General features: G+C 39.7%; 1 protein-coding gene across 1 annotated transcript in view; it reads left to right on the top strand.

Annotated features, from left to right (window-relative positions):
* fam91a1 (family with sequence similarity 91 member A1) overlaps positions 1-21,971 on the top strand; it is a 34,058-nt gene that overhangs the window by 7,517 nt on the left and 4,570 nt on the right. Inside the window, exons 8-18 of the mRNA XM_051663064.1 lie at positions 467-529; positions 821-927; positions 1,037-1,075; positions 2,138-2,250; positions 5,827-5,936; positions 6,108-6,217; positions 13,799-13,885; positions 14,186-14,315; positions 17,810-17,958; positions 18,644-18,778; positions 18,866-18,979. Of these exons, the coding sequence (XP_051519024.1) occupies positions 467-529; positions 821-927; positions 1,037-1,075; positions 2,138-2,250; positions 5,827-5,936; positions 6,108-6,217; positions 13,799-13,885; positions 14,186-14,315; positions 17,810-17,958; positions 18,644-18,778; positions 18,866-18,979 (1,157 nt within the window). The remainder of the gene's footprint in view (positions 1-466; positions 530-820; positions 928-1,036; positions 1,076-2,137; positions 2,251-5,826; positions 5,937-6,107; positions 6,218-13,798; positions 13,886-14,185; positions 14,316-17,809; positions 17,959-18,643; positions 18,779-18,865; positions 18,980-21,971) is intronic.

The following is a 21,971-nucleotide window of genomic DNA, read 5'->3' as shown; positions in this document are numbered from 1 at the left end:
AATTTTATGATTTATTTTTAGTTATGTTTAGCTCTTAAATATTTAAGGCGAATTCCAATCAAAAGTGATCATCCCTATGCCCTACTCACTACGAAAGACAGAGCTCTTGATGTGGGCACTCTGAAGGGAGCACAGTTTAAATGTAGCTTTCACTAAAAGTCTTGTGATAGAGTCCTTTGTGAAATAATTAACTTTCTTACTTTTGTTTGGAACAACTTTCGAGTGGCGTCCCCTTCCCAAAGTGCCCTTCAATGGCGCTTAAATGCCATTTGGAAAACGCCCTTAATCAGCTGGAAATGTTCTGTTTGTCTCGTTTTCTCTATGCTATTCCAGTAGTCACGAATGACTGAAAAAATCATCGAAATTCATTGGTCGAAAAATTTGTGAACTCTGAAAATAGTGATTACTTTGCTTAGATTGGTCATACTGTTCTCAAGACTGACGTATTTAGTATACTTTCTTTCAGGTTTGTACAATCGGGGCTATATATATCTTGATGTGCCCATATCAGATGACAGCTGTATATCAGGTATGCACTGCAGTTCATCAAATAAATATGCAGGTTTTATGCTTTATTTGTAGTCTTTCTGGCAAGTTGATATCAGACCCAAAGGCTGTTTATATGGTGCAGCCCTTTTAAAAAAGGATTTAGCCCATCCATCCTGGATCTCTCTTAGCCACAGATCGTGCACAATTGCAGATGGGAGCATCATTGATCCGAAAGGGATAATGGGATAATCACAGATCCATTTGGACGGATGGCAGAGAAAACATTTAGGGCAGACGACACACCCACACGCCTGTCGCTTCTCATTTTCAGTGCCGCCGCTCGAGGGGTTCGTCATGAACAGAGTCCAGGGTGATTATTTCGAAACGCTTCTCTACAAAATCTTCGTTTCCATCGATGAGCAGACTAATGTGTCTGAGGTACATATTCAACATAATGGTTTTCTCTTTGCAGTGCCCTTCTTCTGCGGTCTTTCTCTTTGGCTGCCTTTTAGATGGTCTCATACCACTTTTCTATTTGTCATTTCAGCTGGCTAATGTACTGGAGATTGACTTGGGCCTGGTGAAGGTATGTGTTGTGCAGAGATGAAAATTGAAGGCCATTTACATGGAATGTTTGATTTAAAATGATGCCTGTATAGCTGACTGGGAGGGAGTTGAATCCAGGATGTACCGGCGCTACTTGCAAAAGAACTGAGAGGCAATTTTCCGAATCCTTTGGCCTTTTGATGGCTAGTGAAATGAGTCCTTTGAATGTATGACCGTGGAGGATGAAGACTGAGCCAGTGTATTAAAAAATGTCCTTTGTTTCTGTTTAGCCCCATTTCAGTATTTGACAGAGTGGAAAACAAGCTTATTCATGAGATCCATCATGAAAAGCCATAACTCTCTTATTAAGAAAAAGCAAAAACTGATGTGGCTCAAAGGACACAATCTTCACCAATTAATTTTTATTTTTATATGGGATAGTCACTATTCATTTTCTTTATCTCACTGACATTTTGCTAAGATGAATAGAATGAAACTGGTCCTTCCCTCCAGTCATCCTATTAGTGAAAATCTATTTATTTAGGACAAATGATGCTGGCATAGGGTCTCTATGAATAGATCCATTGGCGTCAGTGTATGCATATTACGAACATGATTTTTTGAGTTATGCACAAACACACATTGGAAATCTGGGATACAAAATCTAATTTAAACCTGGAAATAAGCAGAAATTTTAAGGATTTGAAAAAAAAATAAATCTGATGTAAGATGTAAAATGAATATGAAACATGAAAGATTCTGCATTCTAGATCTAGGCAAAAATCAGGGAATATGTATTCATGACCTTAATTTTGGTTGGCTCTGCCCCAAAATCAGATGTTACTGATTTTATGTTCTTGTTGTCAAGTGAAAAGGCCAGAATGAATATTGTGTTTTGGCCTGAAACCACTATGATAATGTGTGTCAGAGAGCTTTTCCAATATCCCAATGAATAATTCATGATGGTTTGTGGATGCTTCCCAAACACATTGACTTCCTTATAAATAAATATTGTTAACATTTTATAATAGAAGTTAATAATCCATCACTGGTTTGGGTGTGAATGTTGAATGAGTATTGAGTTTTCTCTGTGCTTTGCTAGAATGCAGTGTCCATGTATTGCCGCCTGGGGTTCGCTATCAAAAAGGGTCAGGTGATCAGCCCAGACCAGCTGCACCCCTCGTGGAAGAGTGCCCCTTCGGTCAATAGACTCAAGTATGTTGTCTTTTATCTGGAAACAGACCTGACACTGATGAATATGCTTTCAATGCTGGTCTAAGTCTGAGAAACAAACAAATCTCTTGCTGTTCAAGAACTCTCAAGCCTGATGGGGTGTTCACACATGCAGTGGTTTTTATTGCTGTATGCTGCTAAGTATTGTATTGTTGGTTGTAGTGCCTGGTTTTACTGCCCTAATGTTACTGCCAATGCCTTTTGAAAATCTGATCGCAAATGGGATGTATTTCTGGTAAAAATAAGATAACAAGAACTGAATTCTCACAGCAGAAAAATTACATTCTGAAGGCAAAGTGTTTGAAAATAAATGTTAGGAATGCACAATGCATCATTTCTTGAATAAGATGAAAGGCGTTCAAGCATAAATCAAACTCTTAGAATGCATAAAGTTCCTGACATGTTTTCTATACATTGTTTTTTTTTAAAATTAAAAATACCTGCATGTGGGCAGAGACAAATCATATAGAACAGTTAAATCACTCACAGTTTCTGGCAAGACCATCTGTTCAACCCACCAATGGAAAACGAGTGGAAAGTTTGAAAACAGTCATTATTTTTACAATTCCGTTTGGAACCACATGAAGAAATTACACACTTTGGGCTCTGTTTTCATGACCGCGCTTGGTGCAGCGCAACGTGCAATGACCGTACCCAATGCCTTATCTAATTTTCATGACACTAATTCTAAGGGCAGTTTTCATGCCCTCGCAAAGCGCAAGTGGGCATGGGTGAGAGTGTTTGTGCTATCTGTAGGTGTATGCACGCAAACTGTTGATGTATTTTATGTGCCGCAAAGCGCTATGTGCCGCAAAGCGCTGTTCTGCTTTTTAAAATGTTGTGTTCAGACGGTTATTTCCTTTTAAAGCATTGTTTTAGCGCAGCGGTTTTTTGACAGGTGAGGGGTGGATGTACCTTTGAATGTAGTTTTTGTGATCCAATCACAAAATGCTTTGCAACCCATTTAGACCTGTATTTAGGGCTGACCATTTGTGATCAGATCACTGGAAATGCATCTTTATCAGCAATCGCACCAGAGTTCGTTTTAATCGAACCAAACCTGCCAAGTGTGAACACACCCTTAATGTAAACAGGGTCTCTGTTTAAATCGACGGTGCCTGAGGGAATAGACTATGTAGGGCGCAGATGGTGCAATAACTGGAGAAGAACCTCAGAATTAAATTACACTTGACCCAGCCATAAGCTCTTTATGCGCACAATTTTTCAAACCCACTTGTGCCTAGACTTAGTGCATTCTTTTTTTTTGTTGTGGATTTTCTCCCCTTTTCTCCCCAATTTGGTATGCCCAATTCCCAATGTGCTCTAGGTTTTCGTGGTGGCGTAGTGACTTGCCTCAATCCGGGTGGTAGAGGATGAATTTCAGTTGCCTCCGCGTCTGAGACAGTCAATCCGCCCAGCTTATCACGTGGCTTGTTGATCGCGTTACCGCGGAGACCTAGCACGTGTGGACGCTCACGCTATTCCCGCGGTATCCACACACAACTCACCACATGCCCCACCGAGAGCGAGAACCACATTATAGCGACCATGAGGAGGTTAACCCAATATGACTCTACCCACCCTAGCAACCGGGCCAATTGGTTGCTTAGGAAGCCTGACTGGAGTCACTCACCATGCCCTGGATTCGAACTAGCAACTCCAGGTGTGGTAGTCAGCATCTTTACTTGCTGAGCTACCCAGTCCCCCGACATATTGCATTCTTGCACGAAATTACCAAAACTTAATGGCCATGCCCACTGACTTTGCTCATATGACATATCGCATAGCACTGCTCTTAGCGCTCTTAAAATAGGGCCTTTCATCTTTAAATGTGGTCACCAGAAATCAACAACTCTCACTGAAAATGAATGACTTCCGGTTGCTTTGTCGCTGCACATCACTGTTCATGTGAACGCCCCTTTAGTCTAGTGTTTGAACCAGAGCTGTTTATGGACGGAGTCCCCATCAAAGTCGTTAAAGAGAACAGGTTCCTTGGTATCAACTTTGATAGCAAGCTGTCTTTTATCCCTCATTAAATTATTGAAAAAGAAATGTTTTAAAGCTATGAACGTTTTAAAGGTTTTATCCAAAACCAAATGGGGAGCAGACAGTTCAACTCTTATGAATCTGTACAGAACCTTGATTCGCTCAAAGCTGGACAATGGAAGCATCATTCATGGATCAGCCAGGAGATCATATATACAACTTCTAGATACTGTTCACCACCAAGGTATTCGACTGGCCTTAGGAGCATACAGAACATCACCAATTCAAAGTTTATATGTGGAAGCCAATGAACCTTCCTTGGAAATCAGACGCCTAAAGCTGACCCTACAATATGCAATCAAACTGAAAACAAATAATGCAAATCCAGCCTATCCAGCAGTTTTTTCAATTCAGAATTCAATACTATATGAAAGAAAACCAAGTCACATTCGTCTATTTGGCTTACGTGTAAAAACCCATCTGGAGAATCTGAAAGTGGATCTAAACATTCTGGAGCAGACACTTTTTTGCTAAATCTCCCCATGGGATCTCAAAAGGCCCAAAATCCATCTGGATTTATCAAGAAACCAAAAATCAAAAACTCATCCGAATAAATTTTACCAACAATTCCTGGATATAAGAGCAGTGTTCCCACAACATATCCCAGTATACACATATGGATCCAAATCTGGAAATCAAGTGGCAGCTGCCTTTGCAACAAGTCAACTGTGTCGGCATCCGCATCCCCGACCAAAGTTCAGTTTTTACTGCAGAGGCAAATGCTTTATTACTAGCACTGAAGTTCATTGAGACTGTAAATCATGTCTGGAAGCATTGGAGTCTATAAGAACCGATCACCCAACAATCGTGAAGATTTTAAACAAAGTGTAATCTCTGGAATCAAAGAATTTTAGTATTATTTTCTGCTGGGTACCTGGCCACTCAGGAATCTCTGGAAATGAACAAGCAGATAGAGCTGCCAAAGAAGCATTATCATCAGAACCAGTAAAATGCTCTATTCCATTCACAGACCTAAAACCAACTTTAAACGCATACACTAAAAACAAATGGCAGTCAGAATGGATCAATGTTTAACCAACAAATTACGGGAAATAAATCCTGTTGTTGGGACAAGACACGTATTCCCTTTTAATAATCGTTGGGATCAAGTCACTTACACTCGATGCTGGATAGGACATGCAAGGCTCACACACCAGTTTTTACTATCTGGAGAAAATTCACCAAAGTGCCTATCCTGTCAGAGCCCACTATCCATTAAACATGTCTTACTGGACTGTAATTCTTCTACACACTTGAGGAACCTGTATTATTCTGTTGACACTTTTGAAAATGTTTTTAATCAAGTAAATCCAGTTCAAAGTTTTTAGAAAAAATGTATCTTAAACACCTTTTTTAGTTTTACTCTTGAATAACTAAACTGGCTCTCGCCATGAATATAGCCATAGAAGCCTGCATGGCGTTAAAAAAGGAAAGAAAGAAAAAAGTCTAGTGTTTCTTTGGGTTTTATACATAAGAGACTGGGGCTCACCTCCATTTGTCTACTTCAACCAGGAGCACTATGGACCCCCAGAAGATGCTGTTATCATGGGAGGGTGGCAGTCCGGTGATGGAAGCAGGTTCCTCAGCCACTGATACAGATACCACCAGCCTGGAGGACCAGGGTGAGAACAGAGCATTCATTATGTCATGAACAGCTTTTCCACTCAACCTTTAGACATTAACTCACTCTCCTGCAGTGTTTTATTAAACATTAGTCTGGCTTTGAGCAGTGCATAAATCATAATAGTGGGGATTAAATGGACTTTTAATTGATTTTTTCCCCTTTTGTCCAGACACCGCTAGTGTGAGCAGTCTAAGTATTCTGGCGGCCCCTACTAAGAGGATCGCCTTCCTGTTTGACTCCACCCTCACCGCATTCCTTATGATGGGCAACCTCTCCCCTGTGAGTGTCTCGCTCGCAGATTAAAGTATTCCTATTTCATACCCAATGGATATGTGATACTCTACATGTGACTTTCCAGTGTATTTTAAAACTGCTACGAGGAGGATGCATGCGTAAGGATGTTCCAAGATTGTCTTTAATTTGCCAGGATGGAAAATGTTTTGGAGATTGACTATACAAACTATGGCCCCAATAAGAATTTAACACTTACAAATGTATGAATGTCATCGCATTAGATGAAAAATATATCAAAGTAAGTGGCATCTATTTTAAAGAAAGATGGCACAAGCACACTTCTCGAGCAAAGCGTTTCACAAGACACATTTGTTATTTTTTAAATGATAAAATAATTGATACACTATACAAAATGAAGACAAAACGTATTTGGAAACATTCTGATGTAAAACTTAGTGAACATGTCTATAGTTAATATGATGAGGATGAGCTCCAGCTGTGGTTACTCTGCTAGGAAGCCTGTGTGAACTTGAGGGAAACTGATTTCATACAGTATATCTTTTTTGTTATTAACCATATTTATTGATTCCATTCACAAATTAAATAAACATACAGAAAATACAGAATCAAATTATATACATTAAGCCTCTCCCCCCAAACATCCCACCCAACATAAACACGCACTCCAGTGCAATTATTTAGAACATAAAAAACAACAACATAAATTATACTTTCAAAAAAACAATAAGAATGCACATACACATTTAAAACTACAAATCCCTCTCCACTGCCCCTCCCTGAGAACCCTCCAAAAAGGCCAAATATCTACCCCACTTCCTATTGAACAAATCCAATTTTCCCAGCCTTCTATATATAACCTCCTCGAATGATGCCACCCGGCACATCTCTGTGCACCACTCCTGAAATGAGGGTGCTCCAGCAGACTTCCATCCCTTAAGAATGATCTGCCGCTTCAGGGGGGTGTATGCTACTCCCAAAAGTAGTACAAAGCAGGAGGTGCAACTGTAAATACCTAAAGAACTGAGATCTGGGAATCCTAAAATGTTGAACCATATTTTCAAAGGATCTCAACACTCCACTCTCATATAGGTCACCGAGCGTTTTAACCTCCCTCACAATCCACTCTGACCAGCAGAAAGGGGACTTAATATTACATAATTTTGGGCTCGAGGCAACATTTAAATAAATGTCCGAATTAAACACTCTGGATACTTTTGTCTATATCAAGTGCAAATGCGAGATAACGGGGTGTAACTTCTCCGATTAGTTTTATAGAAAGGCTTTGCAATGGCGAAATAGGGGCAAGAACTTCCTGTTTAATACAAAACCAGGGAAGGACTCTCTCAGGTGGAAGCGACCAATGAGCCAAATGTCTGTGACCGAACGCATAATAATAAAACTAAATCTTGGGTAGGCCTAGCCCACCTTTGTCAATCAGCCTATGTAACTTATTGAAATGTAATCTGGGATGTTTACCATTCCAAATGAAGGTCTTCGCTATGCTAACATATTGCCTGAAATAAGAGAGGGGGACATCTAAAGGGAGAGATTGCAGCAGGTAGTTGAATTTTGGAATACAATTCATTTTAATAACTAATTAACCTTCCCAATCATAGATAAATGTAATTAAGCCCACCTGCCCACATCGCTCAAACCTTTTTATTAAGGGGTCAAAATTAACTCTAACTAAATCACACAAATTTGCTGGGAATAAAATGCCCAAATACTTAATGCCTTGTTTGGGCCACTGGAAGGCACCCGGCTGAAAAGCCGTTACTGGGCAGTACGCTGTCAGAGCCAAAGCTTCTGATTTAGACCAATTGACTCTGTATCCTGAGAACTTAGAAAAGGAATTAATAATTCTGTGGAGGCAAGGCGTAGATCTAGTAGGGTCGGAGATGAATAAAATATAATCTGCATAAAGCAAAATCTTATGCGCCCCACCTCCCGCCACCACCCCTGGAAAATCATCCTCCTTTCTTATCGCGGCTGCTAATGGTTCCAGGGCAAGACAGAACAATAAGGGGGAAAGAGGGCAACCCTGCCGGTTGCCCCAATCCAGAGTAAAATAACCTGAAATTAATACATTTGTTTGTACCACCACTACCGGGCATCTATAAAGTAACTTAATCCATCCAATAAAAGTATTCCTGAACCCGTATATTTCCAAAATCTTAAAAAGATAATCCCATTCTACCATATAAGTGCCTTTTTGGCGTGGACGGTAACTCTTACACTCGTTTGGAACTTTGTCCTTTTTAAGAATCAGACTGATCCGGGCTTGTGTCATGGTTGGCGGAAGCTTTCCATTCTTTAATAATTCCCTGAAAACTTCTAACAAAAGTGGACCCAGTTCTGTAGCATAAGATCTAAAAAAATTCAGTGGCAAAGCCGTCTGTCCCCGGAGCGTTAGGCCTTAATTACCTCGCCAATCTCCTCCAAGGTTATCTCAGAATCAAGAGAATGTTTTTGCTCAGTCGTCAGTTTAGGGAGTTCTAATGGTTCCACAAAGTTTCTAATATCTTCATCAGTAGACGAAGACATGTAGCTATAAAGATCAAGATAGAACTCTTTAAAGGCATTATTAATATCAATGGCCGAGGTAAATATTTCACCACCAGCAGATTTCACTGAGGGAATGGTAGAAAAAGACACTTTCTGCTTTATATATCTAGCCAAATGCTTCCCTGCTTTGTCCCCTGATTCAAAGTATGACTGTCTTGCCCTGAATAGCCAAAACTCCACCTTCCGCAACAAAATAGTGTTATATCTGTATTTTAATCGGGTCAATTCTCTGAGGCCATCAGACGACATTCGACATTTCAGCTCTGCCTCGGCACTTTTAATATTCCCTTCCAACTTTACGAGTTCTCGTGCTTTGGATTTTTTGGTGAATGAGGCATACTGTATGATCTGGCCCCTAAGAACTGCCTTAAGTGCCTCCCAAGTCACGCCCACAGAGGATACTGAGGACCAGTTGGTCTCCATATAAACATTGATTTCAGCCTATAACATTTGTTGGAATTCAGGATTTTGCAAAAGGGATACATTAAACAGGGTTCCCACACGTCCTGGCAAACCTGGAATTTTGCAATGTAGTTTTCCAGTCATGGAAAAGTCATGGAAAATTAAAAAAAATACTTAAATGTCCTGGAAAAATAATGATTTTTCCTGGAAAATATTAATATAACCATTTGACTGTGTTGCTAGCAAGGTTTCCGTTACAAGCACAAAAACATGGTAATGATCTGACTCGGAATAGGAGTCAAATACACAAATTTGTATAGGTTTTTTCACTGCTGGCAGCTGCGCATTCTGAAACAACATCAGCGTTTAAGGGCGCTTACACCCTCATGATTGATTACAGCAGCAGCCAATCATGTGCTTGGCAATTGTGGTCCAACCGAGGCAGATCTCTTGATTGGTTACAGCTATGACCAATCGCGTGCTTTGCTTCAGTGGCGCATGCAAAGTAAGAAGCGGCATTTGTGAAACATCTCATTCATAAACAAACTGAATGACCTGGTACTTGTACCAACCGACTGAATGAGAGGGGCATGTTGTTCGTTTACTTCAGCATCGGCATGTGAGTCTAACTTGTTCATCATGGAGAGAAAAGGGTGGAAGAGCTATTAATGAGTAAAAGTGACTGATGTTTCTACACGTTGAGGGGATTTCACATGACTTGTGTCAGTGCTGCTGAATACATTGAAGTCTATGTAGTGACACGTCAGCACAACCTTGGCTTCAACTTTACACCAAAGTATTTTTCACACATGTTTTGCCTCACAAATGATGTCTTTGAGAGTGCAAAGCTACATTAAATATTTTAAGCTGGTTGAAATTTATGAAGAGATGTTGAACGTCTCATAATTTATTTTAATAAATGTTTACCTTATAATTTCCGAGTATCCAGAGACCCCAGTTATTGAACTACAGTAATTTCATTTTTCAGTGTTTATTATGCACACTTCCTGTTTTCTTGCGTGGCAAGCTCATAAATTCGCCTCTCCATAACACTTCACCCCCATTCTGCAACAGCTCTATTGGCTACCAATTACCTATCGCATTTAATACAAGATATTGTTGATGACTTTCAAGGCACTTCACACACTTGCTCCTCAGTACATCACTGAGTTGCTTCGCCCTTACATTCCTACTCTACGGTCTACTGGTGCAAATTTCCTGTTAACCCGAAGTTCTGGCTGTCTCCAATGGGAGGCATGTAATTTATGAAAATAACCCCGGAAAACATGTCCGTGGATTAGTGATTGTCTCAACTTTTTGGACCCTTATAAGTTTGCATCCCTGTGAGTTATAAACTTTAGAAGATGATGACAGTTGGACCACTGATTAAAAAAAATAAATAATAAAATTTACACTGGGTTCGTAGCGTGATGATTCAGCCTTAAAATCTCGGAATGTGAATTAATTTTCAGTAATTCAACGATCGGAGTCAGCTTATTCCACGGTTACAACATGCAGTATGCAGAAAACATGGAATATAGTCATAAAAATGGCATTAGCAATAAACTGCAGAATGTCATGGAATATGACATACTGTATTTGGATGAAAATGAATGTTTGAATGTACATTTAAAATTGTGATATGTCCTAGTGTGATAATTAAACTAAAAAAGTGTATGATTTAATTGACTGCAAGTGATGCGCACATCAATGATCAAAATGAATGTGTAGAGCCGGCCGCTCATACACTGTGTAAGATGACAGAGACAGAGAGCACTCTGAAGTGCACAGCACATACAGACTATGTATTTATTTAATTAAATTACTGCTTCACGGGGATTAATAATCACACTATGCCATGGAGCATACTGCTTATCTGGAGGTGAGAAACTTCTGTCAAAAACACACAGAAACGGCAAAATAAAAGCTCGATTTAAATGGACATGTGTTTTTGCTTAAATATTACACTTGATGGGCACATAAAATGTCCTGGAAATGTCCTGGGAAATTGTGGCTGGAAAAGAGTGGGAACCCTGATTAAAGTGCCAACTATATGATTTTTTTTTTCTCCGTATGTGGCAACACCTCTGAACTCACCAGGGCGTGATCTGAGACTAAAATGTTTCCAATTGAGCAATCAAAAACAGATGAAATGAGGGACTTATATATATATATAAAAATCTATTCTAGAATAAATCTTATGGACTGATGAAAGAAATTTAAGTCTCCTCCCAATATTATATAATGAGGGGTGCCAGCGGCATGCAACATCCCTTCAAGATCTATAAAAATGCCTTGATCATCAACATTAGGTGCGTAAATATTAGCCAAAACAAGACTTTGCCCCTGAATTTCTGCTATAAATTCACAATGCTAAACAATAATGACTCTTCCTAATTTATCTTTAATCTGTTTGAGTAATTTGTAGATGCTTGCTTATCAATGTAATGACTCCCCTGCTCTTACTTGAGCCAGCACTAAAGAAAACATGTCCACCCCATATCTTCCCAAATTTTTCAGCTTCCTGTGGGGAAAGATGTGTTTCTTGAAGAAACACTATCATATTTCTTACGCTTAAGAAGAGAAATAACCTTCTTTCCTTTTTATGGGGTGCCCCAACCCATTCACATTCCACGTGGAGAGAGACAATCCACTCATATTAACATTTGACATTTTGACATATTAGAAAAAATAGATTGTTTGTCAAAAACAAAATTATAAAACCAGATTCCAACATTAGTGCAACAATCAAACCCCAAACTTCCCCCCGAACCAAACAAACAGAAAAAATAAAAATGTGCGCATTAACCCTGTGCACGACAGCGCCAACTGGCATCCATCCCTCTAAACTCAAACAGTCCATGTACGCCTACGAGAGCCCCCGTGATTGTTCAAGTCTGGTGTTTCTATAAAAATTTTCTGAGACAGAAGTACACAACAAAAGATAGTCTATATAACAAATTCCAGCCAATAGGCGGAATAAACACAAGTAACATGTAGATTCATCCACATAACTGTCCTGAAGATGTGTTCCTCCACAAAACAAACTCCAGCTGCTAGGTGGAACCAGCACAAAAAGAAACAAAAAAGGCGCTTGGTTTCCTCGGACAGTCAAACGAATGTTCAGTGAGCAGGCCAATTTGGCTGCTACATAAGTGCAACAAATTACCTAATTACTCCAATGACTTGCAAGAAATACTCCACAAAACAAACTCCAGCCAATAGGATGCATAAGCACAAAGAACGTGCAGATTCATCCACAACACTGTCCCGAAGGAGTGTTACTCCACAAAACAAACTCAAGCCACTAGGCGGAACCAGCACAAAAAGAAACAAAAAAGGCGCTCAGTTTCCTCGGACAGTCAAGTGAATGTTCAGTGAGTTGTTCCACTCGGCTGCAACGTGAGTACCACAAAACAACTTACTCCATTGACTTTATGAAGGACATCGCTTGCTGGGGATATGTAAATGTTTTACGGCCATCCTTACCATCTGTTCACAATTTGGCGGGGAACATCAGTGCAAAAGCGACCTACCGTTGATGTAAGAGTTTCTTGCATTCCTTGAATCGATCACATTTCTCTCATCGAATTCGCAAAGTGTGGGAACAAGAAAATGCTGTTGTTCTTCCAAGAAAGCCTTCCTTTACTCCTCGCTCGCGTAACACGTGATCTTTATCGGATCTTCTCAGAAATTTGGCCAGAATTGATCGGGAGCCTGTTTCCCTCAGTGGATCGCCGAGCCGCTTGATTTCCAGCTTATGGCCTGTTATGTCAAGCAGACTCGGAAAGAGCCCGTCCAGGAATTTCACCATATCCTGACCCTCTTCGGCCTCAGGAATTCCAACAATGCGGACGTTATTCTGCCGGCTACGGTTCTCCATGTCCTCCAACTTCTCCCAGACATGCTCCAAATCCACCTTGGTCGCTAGCGGATTAGCAGCTAATTCCCTTTCCGATGACTCCAGATAATCGTTTCATTTCTCGACATCCCCCACTCTTGTAACCACCTCAGTGAATTTCGCCTACATGGCAGTGATCGATCGACGTATTACAGCAAGATCCTCCAAGTCAGCAATGACCTTCGTCAGCATTGCCAACATGTTCAACATTTCTTGCCGAATTTCCCTTATTTCTCCGACCAAATCGACTCCCGGGCTCGGGACCTCCACAGGGGTGTCAGCTTGATCACGTAAGTGTCTTTTATTGTGCCAGAGCCTGAGGATTTTGAATTATTTGACATTGTCCTCCTAGAACAGTTATGGAACAGAGTGTATCGAATCTCACCGGTTTATGACATTAATAGTGTTAAAACTAGCAAAGTGCGCAGAGCTCGCCGTTCACACATCCGAACATCGCATAGCGTCACGTGACTCCTCATACATTGCATCCACTAAAAATCACTTTGGAACCAATTGGTTAAAAGTAATTGCAAAAATGGCGAATAAAAACAAGTTAGTTCTGAGATAAGGTCATTTGTTTGCTTGTTATAAGGAACAAAATTTGTTTGCAGATACCCTGTGGTTTGATATTTTGTCATCTATGTAATGACTTTCATACATAATTACATAATGCATAGTTTTGGGGCCACTGTACCTGGTTGTTGTGTGGTAAATTTCCCTCTCTCTTTTCATCTAAGAACTTGAAGAGCCATGCAGTCACGATGTTTGAGGTGGGGAAGTTGTCTGATGAGACCCTGGACAGTTTTCTCATGGAATTGGAGAAGGTAATATCCCTATTATAGGACACAAAGAAGCTGAGGGACATACAGTGGACAGACAATCTCAGTCTTTGTGCTTGCACTGAGACAGAAATGGGCCACTGCCATGGGCTGATTATACAACACACACACTCACATTTCTCTGTGGCACTGCTCTCTCATCTCTTTCACTCACAAAAGCATAAAGGCTACTGCATTTGTCCCTTAATATCTTTCCAGCCTTTAGTTATTTTTTCTTTTTTTCACATGTTCTCACACAAGCATATTGACCATCTCTGTGTGATAAGGATGCTTTTATGTTCTAAGGTGGAGAGCACCGCAGAAGGTGAGGCTCAGAGATATTTTGACCATGCGCTGACCCTCAGGAACACAATACTCTTTCTGCGCTACAACAAAGATCTCACCCCTGACCAGGGCCCTGATGTACCAAATATAGGTATGTGTCATGATTGGAGGTCTGGTCAATATGTATTGTATATCTGTGATACATCCAATGTTGTTTTGTTGGATATAGAAAATTTACCAACATCATTAATATCACATTGATTAAATGTGTGATTTAATCCTCATTAAAATGTTGATACAGTTTAGATGTAGAGCTGTCGAAGTTAAAGCAATTACGCAATACGCATGCGAGTCATTTAAAATGTTTAACGCGTTAATTTTTCTAAATCGCAATTAACACATTTACCAATTTTCACATTAGATTCTGACATTTTATTCAGATCTGTGTGAATGCTAAACACTGGTTGGAATAGGGTGGAACCTTTGCACTGTGGTCATCACACTGACAAACACACACACAACAGCGATTCCGTGTCAGTGATCAAGTAATAGAGAAAGGTCCTCTTAAATGCGCTGTAAGCAATTGTTTTCATGGAAAGGTATGGAAAAAAATGTCCTACTCCCTGGAAGATATTTATGAAATAAGTGTCCTGAGATATATCACCGGTCTCTGTGACAGCACTAGACTCTGTAAACATTAGGGGTGTGCAGCGAAGGCATTATCTATATTTGTATCTGTATCTGTTCATATGTCAAAATTATCTATATCTGTCTCTGTATTCGGATAGAACTGGGTGTGGGCGGGGCTTAAACCGGAAGTGCGTCAAAACTAAATGAAATGCCCAATTTTAACTGTTACTCTTACATTTATAGTTTCTATTAATAAAATACGCCTTGAATATGCCTTTTCATAATAATAGCCTAATAATAATAATATTTATTATTATTATATAAATAAATATTATTTTATTCTTTTTTTTCTTACCAGATGAAGCTGAATTTGTAGGCTACATTAACTGTGGAATATGTTGTTAAGTTTGGTTTCTCGTGGTATTTCAGATATTAATATCTGAATGAAACAGTATTTTCGTTTGTCTGTGCATGTATAACAACATTATTCAGGAGGCAGGAGGTGTCAAGCAAAATGTGATATCTCAAGCACACATTTTGCGGTGAATAATAAATAAGTATGTCTATCAGGAATTTTTACGAAAGGACACCATTATTTAGTTAAATTATAATAATAATAATGTTACATTTATATAGCGCCTTACAGAGTTCAAGAACACAGCATTTTCAAATTTTGCACAGTTTAAAGAAGAAGAAGAAAAAATATGGAGTTTCAGTTTCTTCGTTTTACATAAAGAAGAATATTCCTAATAGAAGAATACTCTATGGAGCATTTAAATCTTTATGAAGCATTTTAACTTTTTTCAGAATAAAGTCTTAACCAGATAATTTCCTTAATCGCTGATGTGAATATAAACGTGTTCAACTTTAAAAGACGGATAGACGAGCTCTGACGTTAAATCACTTCAGGTCAGGAATTTAACATCGTGCTCATGTTTAGGCTATAAATGAATACATGGAAATCACGTGTGAATTGTGTGATACGTTAACATAGACATTTCATTTCCGCAAAATGAGTCGAGACAGCGCCCATCCGATCTGAAATCACAACGTGCGCATTTTCATTCATAAGGTTTACACTTTAGAAATATACTGGCTGCACAGATTCATAAATCCTTTGTAATTTTGTATATGTTTATTTAAAATGTCGCTTTATCCTTGTGTTTTTTGGATAATCAGTCATACAAATATTTTTTATATTATTCGGATGAATCCGTTATTCGTATAAGTCATTATTCATGCCTTTCCGAACAAGGTATTCGGCTTCTGGCACATTTCTAGTCAACAGCATACAAAAATGTGTCAGCGGGCCGTGGTCTCTGACCCTTTCTACCTGTCAATCATTTTGCACATTCTCATAGTGTTGTAGTTGAAGCATCATGAAGGCTTAATGCCATTTTCAGATTTATAATATTTGTCTGTCGAGGGCGCTATTGTGCTACTGTTGTATTTTGACAGCCATGGGAACACACAATGCTGCTGTACTGCTGTTTCGGTCTCAACGTTATCTTAGGAGGGCAGGGTTTTGGAAAGAGGGGGCATGGCTAATTCAACGGCTCAGTCTTGTGAAAATTCCAGAATGCTAAAATCCCTTACAGCAGCTTTAACCCTATTTTTTTTCACACGACTTGCTGGACTGAAGCATCAGCATTTCCCCGGCCTCGCGTTCCAGACCATTTGGATGAAGTGTCATTACGTGGACAGTGTCTGTGCTAAAAGCAAACCAAAGTTCAGAATTCAAACAAATATTGCATATTGTTTTTTTCTTTTCTTAGGAGGAACTCAATGCAATTTGACAGCAAAAAGGTGTATACACAGTATATAGTAAAATTTAAGTGCTTTAAAAACACAATTAACTTTGAAAAATCATGTGATTAATCGTGATTAACTACATGCGATTGATTAAATATTTTAATCAACTTGACAGCACTATTTAGAATTGAATTTCCACGATTCCGTTTTTTCAAACTGTCCGTTTCAATGAATCAGTTCGTTTGCATCATTGCTTATTCACCGAATTCCAGAAGTGGCATTTTTTTACAATATTAAATAAAGGTAAATATTTCTGTATATTACTATGTATTTTAAACTGATGTATGTATTAATACATTAAATATAATTAAATAATTTAAAATAATTTTATATGATTCTTTCTGTTGAAAAAAACTAAAGGACAACATGCATTAATTGTTTTGTTTACTGTATTTTTATTTTTTATCCCATTTTCTCCCAATTTGGAATGCCGAATTCCCACTACTTAGTAGGTCCTCGTGGTGGCACGGTTACACACCTAAATTCCGGTGGCGGAGGACAAGTCTCAGTTGCCTCCGCTTCTGAGACCGTCAATCCGCACATCTTATCATGTGGCTCGTTGTGCATGACACCGTGGAAACTCCGCATGTGGAGGCTCATACTATTCTCCACGATCCACGCACAACTTACCACACGCCCCATTGAGAGCGAGAACCACTAATTGCGACCACGAGGAGGTTACCCCATGTGACTCTACCCTCCCTAGCAACTGGGCCAATTTGGTTGCTTAACCACCAAACCTGGCTGGAGTCACTCAGCACACCCTGGATTCGAACTCGCGACTCCAGGGGTGGTAGTCAGCATCAATACTCGCTGAGCTACCCAGGCTCGACGTTTGAATCTTTTTTGAAATAATGCCTGCTTTGTCAAAATTATGGATTGAAAAGAGTCACTATTTCAGAATTACAGAGAGCATATACATAAATATTGAGATATATTGTAAATAGAATATTGTTAAAAGGCAAAAAAATGTAATGAGCTATATTGCCCAGACCTAATTCTACGAATTCTTATTATAGAGATAAATTGTCATGTCTTTTTAATTCTGATTGGTAGTACATGTCATTGTTATGTCCTTATTTCAAATGTATCACTGTGTGATCTTTATTAATTACCTGTCTTCTTAAGTATGGAGTGATACAAGTACACACATGTTCCCACGTCCTGGTTGGCAGTAATATGTGGGTCTGTTTGTCTCTTCAGGCCTGCCTCTGGACCTCCTCCGCTGTGAAAGCCTGCTGGGATTGGACCCTGCCACCTGCAGCCGTGTGTTGAACAAGAACTACAAACTGCTCGTTTCCATGGCGCCACTCAGCAACGAGATCCGACCAATCAGCAGCTGCACGCCTCAGGTAGCCCCAGCTCACCCAGGAGACTGTATTCATACCCGTAGGGAGGGAGGCGCGATCGCTTGGACATACAGAACTGTGTGCATGCTCAGTGAGCAGACAGATCGCTGTTCTCTCGAGAATATGATTCAAATTAAATAGGTCTTTTCAGTGCCTCTGGGTTTCTTTATGAATGTTGCACCACTTATAAAACATTACCCACCGGCTACATCTCTGGATTTGCACGGTCTTTAACATGCTGTTCACGTGTATTTTATTTCTTTTTGAAAAGCACAAACAAGGCTAGCATTTTACCAGGGGGATAAATCTTAAAATTATGTTTATTCCGTTTTACTTTATTGTTTGCAATGCTTTGTTACAAGTTGACAATCTATGTTGTAGTCTCTTTATTGTGTCCCAACCAACAAGCGATAAAACCAGCCATGACCACGATGAGCAAAAGTACATTTTATCAGTTGTTTAGTTTCTATTTCTGTGGCGTCACGCTGGGTAGCCCCGTCTGTTGTGAAATCTGCTGCTCATAACTGTAGATTAAACATAAAATATCTTCTGACTGGCTGTGATTGTGCCGCATTGCACAACAGTTTCGCATTTGGTGTGGACAGACAAATAGTTTTCACTGTAAACTATGGCATCGCACCTCGTTTAGGACACATTGTAAAAATCTGATAAATTGTCTGTCTTCCAGCACATTGGCCCAGCCCTTCCTGAGGTGAGCTCCATCTGGTTCAAACTGTACCTGTATCATGTCACTGGTCAAGGGCCTCCTTCACTGCTGCTGTCCAAGGGCTCCAGGCTTCGCAAGCTTCCAGAGATCTTTCAGGTCAGCCTTGCTATTCATATAAAAAATAATGCATTGAGTTTTGGTAATTAAAATTATACTTAAATAATCCTTTGGTATTTTACTCAGGCCTATGACAGGCTGCTTATTACATCATGGGGTCATGACCCAGGGGTCGTCCTGACATCCAATGTGCTAACAATGCTGAATGATGCCCTTACCCACTCTGCTGTACTCATTCAGGTAAAGGAGGAGGACACCGGACGGCCATAACATATCCTTATCTGCAGCTTAGCCAAAATCACTGGCCCTCTCTTGACCCTTTCACTAAATTATTTGTCATTTAGTAGTAGACTCGTATATTAGCCAGGTCAATTAATTAGACAATATTTAACCAATTTAAGATTATCAGCTTCAGCTTCTGCCTATAAATGTGTGAGATGCGTCAGTTAACAAAAATATTTTTGATAAATTTAGAGTATTGTTTCAAAAAGTGTTGAAAAGTTTTATATTTCTTTCTATGAAGCCCATACTTATAATGCATTGTAAAGACATTATACAGTTGAAGTCAGAAGTTTACATACACTTAGGTTGAAGTCATTAAAACTAATTTTTTAACCACTCCACAGATTTAATATTAGCAAACTATAGTTTTGGCAAGTGGTTAAGCACATCTACTTTGTGCATGACACAAGTAATTTTTCCAACAATTGTTTACAGACAGATTGTTTCACTTTTAATTGACTATATCATTATTCCAGTGGGTCAGAAGTTTACATACACTAAGTTAACTGTGCCTTTAAGCAGCTTGGAAAAGTCCATAAAATGATGTCAAGCCTATAGACAATTAGCCAATTAGCTTCTGATAGGAGGTGTACTGAATTAGAGGTGTACCTATGGATGTATTTTAAGGCCTACCTTCAAACTCAGTGCCTCTTTTCCTGACATCATGGGAAAATCAAAAGAAATCAGCCAAGACCTCAGAAAAAAAAATTGTGGACCTCCACAAGTCTGGTTCATCCTTGGGAGCAATTTCCAAACACCTGAAGGTACCATGTTCATCTGTACAAACAATAATACGCAAGTATAAACACCATGGGACTACACAGCCATCATACCACTCAGGAAGGAGACGCATTCTGTCTCCTAGAGATGAACGTAGTTTGGTGTGAAAAGTGTGAATCAGTCCCAGAACAACAGCTAAGGACCTTGTGAAGATACTGGAGGAAACAGGTAGACAAGTATCTATATCCACAGTAAAACGAGTCATATAGCGACATAACCCGAAAGGCTGCTCAGCAAGGAAGAAGCCACTGCTCCAAAACTGCCCCAAAAAAGCCAGACTACAGTTTGCAAATGCACATGGGGACAAAGATCTTACTTTTTGGAGAAATGTCCTCTGGTCTAATGAAACAAAAATTGAACTGTTTGTCCATAATGACCATCATTATGTTTGGAGGAAAAAGGGTGAGGCTTGCAAGCCGAAGAACCCCATCCCATCTGTGAAGCATGGGGGTGGCAGCATCATGTTGTGGGGGTGCTTTGCTGCAGGAGGGACTGGTGCACTTCACAAAATAGATGGCATCATGAGGAAGGAAAATTATGTGGATATATTGAAGCAACATCTCAAGACATCAGCCAGAAAGTTAAAGCTTGGTTGCAAATGGGTCTTCCAATTGGACAATGACACCAAGCATACCTACAAATTTGTGGCAAAATGGCTTAAGGACAACAAAGTCAAGGTAATGGAGTGGCCATCACAAAGCCCTGACCTCAATCTGATTTGTACCAAATATTAACAAAGTGTATGTAAACTTATGACCCACTGGGAATGTGATGAAAGAAATAAAAGCTGAAATAAATAATTCTCTCTACAATTATTCTGACATTTCACATTCTTAAAATAAAGTTGTGATCGTAACTGACCTAAGAAAGGGAATGTTTTCTACGATTAAATGTCAGGTATTGTGAAAAACTGAGTTTAAATGTATTTGGCTAAGGTGTATGTAAACTTCTTACTTCAACTGTAAATACTTTATAATGCATTCATACAGTCTCAAGATATATGTTATGACTTCTCATAAATAGTTATAACCACAGTTAAAATACATTATAATACATAACCTATTCATAAGTTATGCCTTAAAGAGTATATAATGCATTATAACAAAACAACATCCAATTTTTCTGCTGAAGTGGTAATGTTTAATGTCTTATTTGGACTGTACAGTACCGTACTTATTTTTTTAAGCTAGTGTATTTAACAACATTTGTGCATATCAGGACATCATCTGTTCTGTAGTTTTTATGTCTCCATATAAGATGCACAAACATTAGAGTTTATTGAATATCTGTAAAGCCGTGGGTCCAGACGGTATTCCGGGCCGCTTCATCAGAGCGTGCGCGAACCAACTGGCTGGTGTTATTTCCCTCTCCTTGTCTGTGGTCCTCACATGCTTTAAAACGTCCTCCATTGTGCCTGTTCCAAAGCAATCCAAAATCACTTGCTTAAATGACTGGCGTCCTGTTGCTCTGACCCCCATCATTAGCAAATGCTTTGAGAGACTAATCAGAGATTACATCTGCTCTGTGCTGCCTGCCTCACTGGACTCACTGCAGTTTGCATACCGCAACAACTGCTCCACTGATGATGCCATTGCATCTACACTACACACTGCTCTCTCCCACCTGGAAAAAAGGAACACATATGTGAGAATGCTGTTTGTAGACTACAGCTCAGCATTCAACACCATAGTGCCCTCCAAGCTTGATGAGAGGCTCTGGGCTTAAACAGCTCGCTGTGCAGCTGGATCCTGGACTTCCTGTCAGGTAGACTGTGTGACAACACACAGCTCCAATGCCATCATTAAGTTTGCTGATGATACGGCGATGGTAGGTCTGATCACTGACAATGATGAAACAGCCTACAGAGAGGAGGTGCACACTCTGACATGCTGGTGTCAGGAGCACAACCTTCTCCCTCAATGTCAGCAAGACAAAGGAGCTTGTGGTGGACTTCAGGAGAAAAGACATAGAACACAGCCCCATCACCATCAATGGAGCACCGGTGGAGAGAGTCAACAGCTTCAAGTTCCTCGGTGTCCACATCACTGAGGAACTCGCATGGTCCATCCACACTGAGGCCATTGTGAAGAAGGCTCATCAGCGCCTCTTCTTCCTGAGACGGCTGAGGAAGTTTGGAATGAACCACCACATCCTCACACAGTTCTACACC

This window comes from Myxocyprinus asiaticus, chromosome 30, assembly GCF_019703515.2.
Source record: "Myxocyprinus asiaticus isolate MX2 ecotype Aquarium Trade chromosome 30, UBuf_Myxa_2, whole genome shotgun sequence".
In the NCBI taxonomy this organism is placed as follows: domain Eukaryota; kingdom Metazoa; phylum Chordata; class Actinopteri; order Cypriniformes; family Catostomidae; genus Myxocyprinus; species Myxocyprinus asiaticus.
The sequence above is the reverse complement of the archived record's forward strand: the minus strand, read 5'-3'. Positions and strand labels throughout refer to the sequence as shown.